This window comes from Puma concolor, chromosome D3 (genome assembly GCF_028749965.1).
Source record: "Puma concolor isolate L17-30 chromosome D3, mPumCon1.1.hap2, whole genome shotgun sequence".
NCBI lineage: Eukaryota > Metazoa > Chordata > Mammalia > Carnivora > Felidae > Puma > Puma concolor.
The window spans coordinates 22,455,216-22,467,449 of record NC_141678.1 but is presented as its reverse complement, the minus strand read 5'-3'; the positions used below and the strand labels follow the sequence as shown (position 1 = coordinate 22,467,449).

General features: G+C 55.6%; 1 protein-coding gene across 1 annotated transcript; it reads left to right on the top strand.

Annotated features, from left to right (window-relative positions):
* Window position 1: 1 nt before the first annotated feature.
* On the top strand, window positions 2-11,022 carry SLC35E4 (solute carrier family 35 member E4). The gene is made up of 2 exons (XM_025933498.2): window positions 2-5,816; window positions 10,062-11,022. The coding sequence occupies exons 1-2, from the start codon at window positions 5,198-5,200 to the stop codon at window positions 10,493-10,495; spliced, it is 1,053 nt and encodes a 350-aa protein (XP_025789283.1). The 5' UTR covers window positions 2-5,197; the 3' UTR covers window positions 10,496-11,022.
* The last annotated feature ends 1,212 nt before the right edge of the window (window positions 11,023-12,234 follow it).

The following is a 12,234-nucleotide window of genomic DNA, read 5'->3' as shown; positions in this document are numbered from 1 at the left end:
CCAGCGTCCTGATGCCTCAAGTTGGCGAGTGAGTGCCGGGGGCTGGAACACAGAAGGAAGAGGTACCTGCAGGGGAGCAAAGGAAGGTGGGTGAGCCTTCTCCTGGGTGCTGGGGGAGTGATGCAGGCTGTAGCAAAGGTGATTGCTGTTTAGGGAGCATGTACTTGCTAGACACTTTCTTGCATGACTCTGAGGTTGTGGATATTTTTGTTTCCATCTCTGCCTTACAGTTAAGGAAATTGGTACTCAAAGAGGACATGTGACTCACCTACAATGTCAGGCAGGGGACGTGCCTTAGGAGACAGACCGGGCCTGGGGTGGCCTCCTGGCTCTTCCACTCAAACACTGAAAGTTGGGGGTTCCCATGGTTGTTATGACTATATGGCAGAACCCAAAGGCAACCTGAGGCCCAGGACCCTAGAGCTTGGGCTCTCGCTTCTGCTTTGCCCAACACACAGTCAGGGTACCACCCCAGCCCCCAGCAGCCAGGCCCCAGAACCTTGCCTGTTAGTGGGAGGGCCCTGAACCCCGAGCTGACCTTGGGAACCTCAGGAAGTGGGGTTCAGGCCAAGGAGACACCCCACATGCCCCACCTCACCGAGGTTAGGAAGGGGGCTTGTCTCAGAGGGGCTTTCTGAGCTACAGCGCTACAAAGTTATCAAACCTGCATATTACATATATGCCTCTTCCTAGGGCTCCAGTTTCAAATATTTAGCATCTGGATTGGAAGGGGAAGTAGGCGATTTAAAAATTCTTATATTGAAACAAGCGTCAAAGTACCAGAAAGCCAAATGAAGATATGCAGCCTGCTTTGAAGGTGAAATGTATGTGCCCAGAACCCCAGAGTGCTTGTTCCCTTGCCCCACCTTAGTCACCATCAGGAGCACTTCTCAGAGGCTTCAGAACCTGCTCTGTGCTCCTTGGTTTTATAATCCTGACAAAGAAGGGTGGAGACTCAGAGAGGCCTGAGGCTTGCCTTAGGTCACATAGCCTGGAGGTGTCAGAGCCATTGATGCCAGCCCTCGGGCACTTGCCACTGTACCACCCTGCTTCCTCCTCACCAGCTGGCAGTGGCAGGTCTCAGGCCAGGCTAGGGAGAGCCCCCTGCACGGGCTTTCAAGGGCATATGTACTAGGTGTGATCTACCCCTTCCAAAGGGATTATTGTAGTCAAGGATGTGTTTGGCTCTGAGGAGCAGGGACTACTCAGTCCTGCTCAAATCAAAGCCTATTTGCTGAAAAAGCCCAGCTCACCAACTCAGGGGCAGCCAAGGGTGGTAGAGAAACAGAAGTTGGGGCTCAAGGTTCCTTCAGCTCTGCTAATGCTCCCTACTCTCTGTATCTTCCCCCTCAGTCAGCTTCTTCTGAATGTGGCCCCAGCAGTGGCTTTGTCACTTTCCAGTTCAATTTCCCAGCTCCCTCTCATTTTCTCAGCCCATGTTCCATAGCCTGGAGAGGGGTCTGCCCAGCCCAGCCCACCTGTGGATTCTGGGCTAGGTGTCTAGTCTGGCACAATCTGCTGGTCCCCTGAGAAGGGGTGTGTGTAAGAGCACAATCATGTCTGGTGCAGGGCCCCACCATAAGAGATAAACAGAGATAAACAGAGGCCCTCCCTGGGGATTGGGGACCAGGTTTGTATTTAGCCTTAACTTAGATCTGTAGACCTCCAGACAAACCACTTCCCCTCTTTCACAGCTATACGATGGTGCCTGGGTTTACACAGCATGTTCATGCTTATCAGCTCATCATGTTGCAGGATTTTTTACCACAATACCCAGGATTCGTTGTCTCACTGCTTTGAAGAATGAAGAGGTGGACACAAAATGAACAGCCGGCAAAAGTTTATTAGAATATAAGATTAGAAAGGAAGAAGAATAGGAAAGCTCTCTTTACAGAGAAGAGACATTCAAAAGTGAACGCCCGAGGACTATAAGGCAAGGGTCCCTGTTTTATAAGGTTCTGGTCAGCCCTCCCCCTTCCTTTCCCCCTTGTTCCTTCCCAAGTTCTACCCTTTTTGGCTTGATAGTTCTAGGTGCTGGGTTGTCCATTCCTGATTGGTGGTGAGGGATGGTCAATGGCCATACTTAGGTCTTTTGTCAAATTCCAGAAGGGAAACCTGAGGTGGAGTAGCTGGGGCCTGTTACACTCTTAAGAGGAACCTGGACACTCCCAGCATTGTTCCAAAATAGGTGTTTTTCCCCACACAGGGACCTCAGGCCCTAATCTTTTCCTCTCTGCCTACTGAATCCTGTCTTCTCCTATCATAATCATATCACAGATGGGAAACTGAGGTCCTAGCAGTGATTTATCTAGGGACATGCAGTGACCAGAGGAGAGGTCTATCTCACAGCCTCTGTAACACAGTTGCTAGAAATGGGTTCTCCTGCTCCTGGTGCCACCCAGAGTCCCTCTCTGAATTACCTGCTTCCCATAGTACCCTGGGCCCCCCATGGGCAGAACTTGGATCTAAAGGATTTGGGAGTCTGTGGGCAAGGAGAGACTGCTCTGGGCTTTTGGGTGGACCCCAGGGATATGGAAGGAACCCCCTGCTCCCATTTTTGCACAAGGAAATATTCTATAGAGAATCTTGCTGCCTACAAGTCAAGGCAGGTTAAAAAACTGGGGCTCTGGACCCAGGCAAAACTAATCTGAATGCCCCCACCAGCACTCAGGCTGCACAACCCCTGCTTTGGGCTGTGCTCTCAGCTGCTGCCTCGTCTCCCACCACAACATGGGCAGCTCTCTCTATCCTGCCATGGCCCACTCAGGCCTTATCTTGACTAATCTTCATTACTCATAGCCCATCCCTTACCAGGCAGGGCAGGTAGGAGGTGAGCTGCTTTGTGGCGGTCTTGGAGGAGTTGTAAACACTGTTTACCCCTCCCTGGGAGCTCAGCTCTGAGAAGGCCAGGGTATTTACTATCTTTAAAATCATTATTATTATTTTTTTAATTAAAGGAAACTTACTGGAAAACTGACAGAATCTCAAAAAGAATATAACTCTTAGGTGGCACTGATTCCTCTTCTTCAGGAAATATGGAAGGAGGGAGGTTGCCCCCTTGGCTGGCTCAGTTTCTCTCCCACAACCCTTCCTAGAGAAACCCTGTCCAAATACTCCCTTATTTTAGTCCTTGACCTAGAAATCCCTTACCCTACAATTTGGGCTATTAAGCAGCTATTTGCAGGCTCCAGCAGGCATCAGAATCACCAGAGGCAAGTGTAAAAATGCAGATTCCTGGGCCCACCAGAAACCGTATGATTCAGCAGCCCTCCAGTGAAGCTGGGGACAAGCGTCGGGGGAGGACACGGTACTAATCCTTGCCCCGTGATTGTGATGGGGCTTGGGGGACGCTTGCTGTCATCCCGCGGTCTGACCACGGCGGGGCGCCGCGGACCGAGCTAAATGGTTCCCCTTTGGGATCTTGTTCCTCAGAACAGGGCTGCGGTCATCAGGACTTGCTTCTCAGACAGCAGGCCAAGGTTGAGCCGTGTTCCAGTGGGCAGGAGCTTCCGCAGGAAAGGAAGCCGGACGTCAGGAAAGAGGCTCACAGTTGGCAGTGGGCACCTACCTGCTCCAGACATTCATTCCACCTTGGTTCTTGGCGCACACTTCAGAGCTCAGAGTCGCGCCTGGAATCCAAAACAGCTTGTTCTGTTCTGGGGTGCGTTGTTTACCCAACTCTGAGCTCAGAGAGCATCCGTTGTTCAGATGGGAAAACGGAGACCGAAACAGGGGCAAGGGCTTAGTGGCTGCTGCTCTGGCTCCCAGCCCACCCAGGGCTCTTTGTCCTGTTAGGGGGCAGAGGGTGGACCCCAGAAAGTCCAGTTATGAGTCAGCTCTGAGTGCCCAGGGGACGGGACAGGGGCTGTTGGCTAGGGATAGATGCTGGCTGGCACCCCGCTTCCACAAATGTCGGTGGCCTTGGTGATTCAGTTTCCTTGCGCCTGCCTAGAAGGGGCCGGCCCTGGGCTGGGAGAGGGAGGAGGTGCTGAGAGTAGGGAGGGGCTATGGAGGGGCCTAAGGGGCCCGGTGGTCCAACTCATCTGGATGCCGAGGTCCCACGGAGTAACTGTAGCCAGAGATCGTGTGGCCCCGAGACTGGTCCTGGAATGGGGGTTCCTGGGTGGGGGTCCTTGAAGGTGCAGTCTCCTGTGAGGCTGGGGGATTTTATTGAGATCCCTCAGAAAGGCACCCTGTTGCCCCCGCCTCGTGTTGGTCTCTATGGGGGCTTGCCTTGGCGCTGGGTGTGAAGGGGTCTGATCCCGCACTGGTGGGAGGAGTAAGGAACAGGCAGCCTGAACACTCCAGCTGGGGGGCTCGGCTGAGGGGAGGACTTCTTGGAGGATGGAGGAGGGGCTGTGAGCAGGCGGCGTGGGGGCGGAGCGAGACCGCCCACCCGGCTCCGGGGGCGGTGCCTGGCCAGGGGCGGTGCTGGGGGCTCCCCCCAACTTTCCGGGTGGGGCGCGGGCGGCGGCGGTGGAGGCGGGGTCTAGAGCGCGGGGCCTCGCCCGCCGCGCCGGCTCGGGCTGAAGCCTGGCGGGAGGTGCTGCCGGAGCCGCAGCCGCAGCCCGAGCCGCCGGGAGCCGGAGCCGCCAGGAGCTGGAGCCGGAGCCGGGGCTAAAATACAGGCCTTGCCGCAGCCTAACCGAGCCGAGCTCGTCGCCTGGCACCAGCCTGAGCGCGGGCCGGTGTGTCAGCCAGCCGCAGGGCCTGGGCGCACTGGCGGAGGAGCGAGCCGCGACCACCGGACACCACCGGGAGCGTGTGCCCGGATCGCCCCTGCCAGGCCTGGGCCCGGCCTGAACAAGCATTAGGTCGCGGGGTCTGGACCGAAGAGAAAAAGGAACGAGGGTTCCATCTAATTGTGGAGTGGGCTTAAAAGCGGGAAGAAGAGTGGAGACTTCACCTAGGACTGAGCAGAGGTGCCTGCAGCTTACTAGGCCAGGCTGGAGCACCAGAGAGCCTGGCATCCCAGCAGCTACGACCTGGGTTCTGTCCTGCCCGAGCCAGGAATACAGCATAGCTCCTGGACCCTGGCTGGCACAGGCCTGGCACAAGAAGCAGTGCCTTAACCTGTCTGAGACTGGGCCCAGGACCCGAGGAACTTGGGATCAGGCCTGGCCCAGAGTGGGACTCTCTGGTGGCCCAGAGCTGGTCACTGGGGAGCTGTCCTTCTGCCCCAGACCCACAGGTACGGATGTGTCGCTGCCCACTGGAGCACCATGACGGCAGGATGACCTCAGCGGAGGCAGTGGCAGTGGCCAGTGGTGCTCGGGTGGCTGGGTCCCCCGAGTGGCCCCCCGACACTCCCCAGGCCCTTGGTCGGCCTGGCCGGGTCAGGGTGGCAGTGGCAGCGCTGGTGTGGCTGCTGGCAGGAGCCAGCATGTCGAGCCTCAACAAGTGGATCTTCACTGTGCATGGCTTCGGGCGGCCCCTCCTGCTCTCAGCGCTACACATGCTGGCAGCAGCATTGGCATGCCGCTGGGGGGCACAGCGCCCCATGCCCAGCCGCACCCGCCGCCAAGTGCTGCTGCTTAGCTTCACCTTCGGCACCTCGATGGCCTGTGGCAACGTGGGCCTGAGCGCTGTGCCCCTAGACCTGGCACAACTGGCCACCACTACTACACCACTGATCACGCTGGCCCTGTCAGCGCTGCTGCTCGGCCGTCGCCACCACCCGCTACAATTTGCTGCCATGGGCCCACTCTGCCTGGGGGCTGCCTGCAGCTTGGCTGGTGAGCTCCGGACACCTCCTGCTGGCTGTGGCTTCCTGTTGGCTGCTACCTGCCTCCGTGGCCTCAAGTCCATTCAGCAGAGTGAGTGGTTGAGGAGGTGGGGACTGGGGTGGTTGTGTGGCCTGGGTCATCCTGGGAGGGGCATGGCTGTTATCCCATTTTCCAGATGAAGAAACTGAGGTTCATGACTTTGGAAGAGGCAGAAACTGAGACTCAGAAAGGGCCAACAGCTCAGTGAATTCCAGGCCCCAAACTTAGGCTCTAGACCCCAACTGATATTTAATAATAGTTGCCGTTGATCTGTGTCTCGTGTTTTTTCAAGCCCTTTATCTCTTTGGATCTCCATACTGCCCTGATTAAGGAAGGCACAATATTGTTCCCACTGACAGGTAGAGAGACTTGTCCTGGGTCATGTGGCCAGTGAGCAGCAGAGACAAGATCTGAACCCAGGCAGTCAGACTCCATGCTGTCCAAGTGATGTGGTATAAGGCTGTGGACCCAGAGGGGAATCTGATAGTGGGGACCTGGGAGAGAGAAAGAGGGCAAGACTTTGAGCTGGGATCTGGGAGGTGAGGTGATACTTAGTGGGAGCTGCAGTGTAACAGGCCCCATGCTGGGTGTTGACCTTGAATTGTCATGGCAACCACCACCTTCATCCCTGTTTTATAGCCCATGGAACTGAGACCTAGAGGTGCCCCGGGTCACCTCACCTCTGAGGAAAGGAGCCAGGGGGCTCTGGGAGAAGGTGAAGTGGAGGCTCCAGGCCTAGACCCTGCCAAATCACTGTGTCTGACGGTGGAGGATGCCTTCCTGTGGCTTATCAAGGGGCATCCAAGTCACAGTCCTCACTCTCTCTCTTCCTCAACTGAAGGGAGAGGCTGGGGAAGGCAAGGTGCCCATTTGGGGTAAGAGGCCTGGGTTCTAGCCACACCCTTGTTCATACTTGTTGGTCAGCCTTCAGCAGATCTGGGTCTTATCTGGGCCTCAGTCTCCTTATCTGTTCAGTGGAGGAGGGTTGGAGTTGTTGGGAGTCCCAGGGGTCTCTTGCTCTCTCTCCCTTCCAGCTCTGAGATCTGTGACCCAAGCCTGGGAGAAGGAAGAGGGGGCTCCAAGGGTGCTAGGCTGGGGTTTGGGGCAGCCTGAAGGCAAGAGAAAGTTGAAGTTAGAGCTCAGCCCCTGCCCTGGCATCTTCAGAGCCAGCACTCAGAGGCCTTGTCCCCATACTGGGCCCTGAGGCATGGCCAAAGCTCAGTTCTATTTTTGCCCTCCCAGTTACATGAGAGCTGGTGACTAAGCTCGGGCCTGAGCTCTGGGCAGGAGTTGCAATGGGAAACCTGACCTCTTGCCCCCCCACCTTACCTGGGAAGGCCCCAGCTTCCAGGCCCATGCCATGCCTGCTGAGGCCAGTGCTTCTCGCCCAGGCCACAGGCACACAGGCACGGAACAGCAGGTGCCTGGCATTGGGCTGCTTCTTGGCTGCTGCCAGCCTTCTCTCTCAAGTGTCAACTGCCTGGCCCTCGAGGTGGCTTGGTTGGGTGCTTCCTCCAGGCTTCCACAGCATCTTCTACTTCCCCTATCACAACTCTGAATGTCCTGTATTGTAGCCACTTGGTTACCTGTCTGTGTCCCCCCAGACAGGAGCTCTGAGTGGGCATGGACTGGTTTTGGGCGTCTCCTTGTCCCCAACACCTGGCCTGAGGCCTGGAACAGGGCAAGTACTCCTTAGGCGGTGGTGTTATTAATGGCTCTGACAGAATAATTGGCAGGCTGGTTAGGCTACATGGCCTAGAGTGTTAAGGAGGGCGCTTGGGAGGCTGGAGGCCTCACTAACAGAGGTGGGATGGGGAGAAACAGACTGGAGCCAGGAAATGAGTTGGGTTTTGGACAAGAGGAGGTGTCTACTTCCAGGGGTTCCAGATTCAGACTAGAGTGTAAATGACAGATATCAGCTCCTTTCCTGAGAGCAGACTCCATGGCAGTAGGCATGAAAGTCCAGGAAGAGGAGCATCCAGGCAGCCACAGGCAGGGCCAGTAGCTTCCTTCCGACCTGGGCCAGTTGCAGGCCCAGGGGTCTATACTCACAAAAAGACTGGAAAGTGGGGGGGCAGCTTGCTGAACTTGCTTTTAGCTGTACCCACCTGCATCAGAGAGCAACCTAACCTGATCCCTGCCTGAGCTCTCCGGCTGGTGGGGAGATGCACTCAGAAACAGAGATTACTATGGCAAGAGAAAAGTTCTAGAGCCAAGGTGGGCACAGGTGTGGTCAGGGGTGGTTTCTTCCTCCTGGGGAGACCAGGGGAGGCTACCTGGGGGAGGAGGCATGCAATGATGATAAAAATAAGATCATAGTAGTAGTGAACACTTGCTGAGCCCTCACTATGTGCCCCCACTGTGCCCAGCTCTATGCAGGAGGGCATTCTGGGAGTGGGAAGCAGACCTTGCCAGGGCACAGGTGTCAGCTAGCAGGAGCTGTGTGGGGGATCATGACAGCTGTCATAGTGAGCAGTTGCTGCTGGGCACCAGTCCCTAAGCTCAGCATCTCACACACTCCAGTGAGGGGGCTGTTGTCACCTTCCCCAGGCACACATGAGGAGACGAGACACAGAGTGACTTGTGTGATGTCACACAGCAAGTGAAGGAACAAAAATGGGATAAGCCAGCAGGCAGTGGAACAGAGGGTCTAGAGGACATGTTTGTCTGAATGTGGCAGAAGCCTGGGTGTGTTCAGATGCTGAAACAAAAATGCCTTTAGAGAAGGAGAGGTTGAGATAGAGGGTTTGGTGGGGCTAACAGGGGAGAGGTCATTAAGGAGGCAGGATGAGAGGCTGGCATTTGGGGGGGCTTGGGTGGGGTGAGTGGCCTGTGGTGGAGGATCATTGCTTTTTCCCCTGGGCTGCAGGGAAGGGAGGCAGAGGGCTGGGTGGGATGTAGAATAGGCACAAGGGGCTGGGGATGGTGGGGGGAGGTTAGGACTTTCCTCCCTGGCTGCCTCACAGAGGTGAAGTTCACCTGAAACCCTAAACACCTTCCAACGATTGGACCTTAGACGTACAAGCCACACACTGCTTGTAATGGTGCTAAATTTGGAGTGAATGAGCAGGAGACATTTCAATTATCTGTTCATTTCTAGAAACGCTGGAGGAACTGTTGCCTAGAGAACAAAGCCAAAACATCAAAATGAAATCGAGAGAGAGAAATACAGTTTTCCTCTTCTAGCCTATGAGTAAGCACCCCTTGTAGCTCTTTGGAAAGCGTGTGTCAGAAAATGCACAGAGGCTCCAAGAGCCCTGGGAGGGGGGCCTCCATCGATTACTCATCTCTCTCCACTAAAGCTTGGAGGAGGCCCCAAAACATCATTGCCCGTGCAAATACTATCATTTCACCGAAGCAGTGTCTGACTTTGGTGATGGGCACTGCTTCCTTTGTGAACCAGCTGGGCAATAACACATATGTGCACACACACACACACACACACACACACACACATGCAGGCAGACAATCACACGTATGCAAGCTGGTAGGATCCTTTCCTTCTCTGCAAAACTAAAAGGTTTCCTCTTAGGCCTGGATTCATCTTGACAAGCCTTAGTGATCAGTTATAAACAGTGAGTGACAGCCAAGCGCAAACAATGACTTTCTTGTTGTTCTTAGTCATCCCAGGGGTCATAAGTGAATGAAGCAATGAATGAACCCACCATTTGACTCAAACAATTCATTATTGTAACACTCTTTTTTTTTTTTTTTTTTTTTTTTTTTTTGGCTAGTCAGTGGCGGAGCTGGGACCTTCTACTGGTCTGTCCCTGTTTTGGTGGTGGGAGCTGCGGTGTGGAGTAGTGGGTGTGGTAAGGACTAAGGCCAAGAAAGGTGGGTCGGCGTCCCTTGGCACAGGACCTTCTGAGCAGGTTAAGAACCTCGGATATTTTTCTCCAGGGCCTGTGGAGCCCCTGAAGATTTTTTTTAGAGCCATGCTTCATGTTTATTGATCATATCTTTTTACATTTACTGAGCATTTACCTTACAAAGGCTTTATAAATGTTATCTATTTTAATCTTTACAACAATGCTGCATATTAGGTGTGGTTATCACCGAACTTTGCAGGTGATACAGAGGTTAAGTACGAGGTCACAGCTGGTAAGGAGTGGATACAGGTCACAACCCAGGTGGTGTGACTGGGTTCTTGTCCGTCATGTTAGGGAGCAGGAGCCACTGATTCTGCCCGAGGGATTGAGGCAGGCTTCCAGAATGATGCGCCCCGGAGGCCATGCCGGATTAGCCAAGTGGGGGTTGTCTGCCTCCGGTTGCTGATGGCTGCTGTCCTGGTTGCAGGTGCCCTGCTGCAGGAGGAGAGGCTGGACGCGGTGACCCTGCTGTACGCCACCTCGCTGCCCAGCTTCTGCCTGCTGGCGGGCGCGGCCCTGGTGCTGGAGGCTGGTGTGGCACCGCCGCCCGCTCCCACCAACTCCCACCTCTGGGCCTGCATCCTGATCAGCTGCCTCCTGTCCGTGCTCTACAACTTGGCCAGCTTCTCCCTGCTGGCTCTCACCTCTGCCCTCACCGTCCATGTCCTGGGCAACCTCACTGTCGTGGGCAACCTCATCCTGTCCCGGCTCCTGTTTGGCAGCCGCCTCAGCGCCCTCAGCTATGTGGGCATTGCACTCACCCTTTCAGGAATGTTCCTTTACCACAATTGCGAGTTCGTGGCCTCCTGGGCTGCCCGCCGTGGCCTCTGGCGGAGGGACCAGACTGGCAAGGGTCTATGACATCTAGGGGAATATGTGGGCTCCTGGAACAGCCCCAGCCTGAATCCAACCTCGGCCAGTGGCCATGGGAAAAGTGGAGAGCAGGCAGCTACTGGGGCCATGGGAGAGAGAGGGGCCTTCTGGAAAGGCCACCTTGGAAGCTGGCATGGGGATTCCCAGACACCCACCTCCTGTCCCTGCCTGCCTCTCATCACAGACCTCACTCACCACTGGATGGTGGGTCCAGACCTGGCACAGTCACTGTGCTTGTCGGACTGATTATTATGATTTAGCATCAACTACTACTCCAAAAATTTGGAAAACCTCACCATGTTCTGATGACGACGATGATGATTCTTGGCGATTGCACAATCCTTCCTCCAGGAAGTGGGGGAGGCAGCTAGGGGGCCCAGGGAAGGGCTTCTTTGTTGCTGGGATCCCCTGGGGATTGGGGTCATCTATGCCAATTCCAGGCAGCTGCTGTAGCCTCACCCCTGGGCCCCCCAATTTTGGGTCTTCCATCCTTAAATAAACTATTTTTGCTTGTATACCTGTGTCATTGCTCAGGGTTACAGCCAAGGAAATACAGGGAGAGCTCTGGGCCTGCTGGCAACCGCCACCCACCCAGAAACGGGGACATCCTTCCTTACCCGTCATAGCCTGTCTGGGTCACCAACCTAGCCCCCTTCTCTAAAGTCCCTCCACTGGCCAGGCCACCATTGCTCATATTCTGGATGGTGGCAGTAGCTTCCTCCCTGCTCTGCTCTGGCCCCTCCACTCCACCTTACACGTAGCCCCAGAGGGATCTTTCTAAAACACACACCTTCTGGGGCTCTATACTGCTTCTGGGACAAAGTCAGAACTTCCTGCCCCAGACCATAAGATCCCCGGGGTCTGGCCCCTGTGGCCTCACCAGGCTCCTGTCTCACTTCTCCTCTCCTTGGGCTCTACCTTCCATCCTCGCTGACTTCCTTCAGGCACCTGGCCTGGGAAGGACAGGCACAGGGTTTCCTGGCCCTGGCCTCCACCCGGCTGGCCTTGTGGAGGGGAAGTGGGCCCAGGCTGAGTCACTCACTACCCACCCTGCCTGTGACTCAGAGATGCCACTGGCCCAGCCCTGTCCCTGTGCAGCCTGGGCATTTCCAGCCTCCGCTCTGAGGCTTGGCCGGAGAGGACAGATTAGATATCTTTGGTTCGGCAGAACCTCACTGGTACCCAGGACCCTTCCCCCATTCAAGGGATCCCACAGCCATAGCAAGATCCTCCATGTAGCACCCTTGCCCTGGCTCCTGGGTCCCCATGGAATGCTTGGCTGAAGAGTGAGCCTATCCCACCCCCATCCCCAAACCCGGCAGATCAAAGCCAGCCCTTGGTGGTTGTGGGGATAGGGCAGGGGGGAATTGGAGCTGTGCTTGGCGGGGGGGGGGGGGGGGGGCTGGCTTGTCACCAGACTCAGGACCATCCTGCATTGAGGAGATTCCCTCAAGGTCATGTTTAAAGCACACCCCCCCCCCCCCCGCCCCATCAGAAAACGCTTTCTCACAGTGTGATCTGTTTTGGTCTCTCTTGGCATCACAGAGTCATTTCATTAGGAGTGGGCAGTGAGGATTGCTAGAATAACTGGTAAGAAAGGCTTAGTGGGGGGTGATCCCCACCAAGGGCCCCTGCCCCTCTAGGCTCTGCTTCTTACTAGATGATTGCCCTGGGCAAGTCACTCTGCCTCTCCACGCCTCAATGTCTGTACCCAGGAGAACAGATGT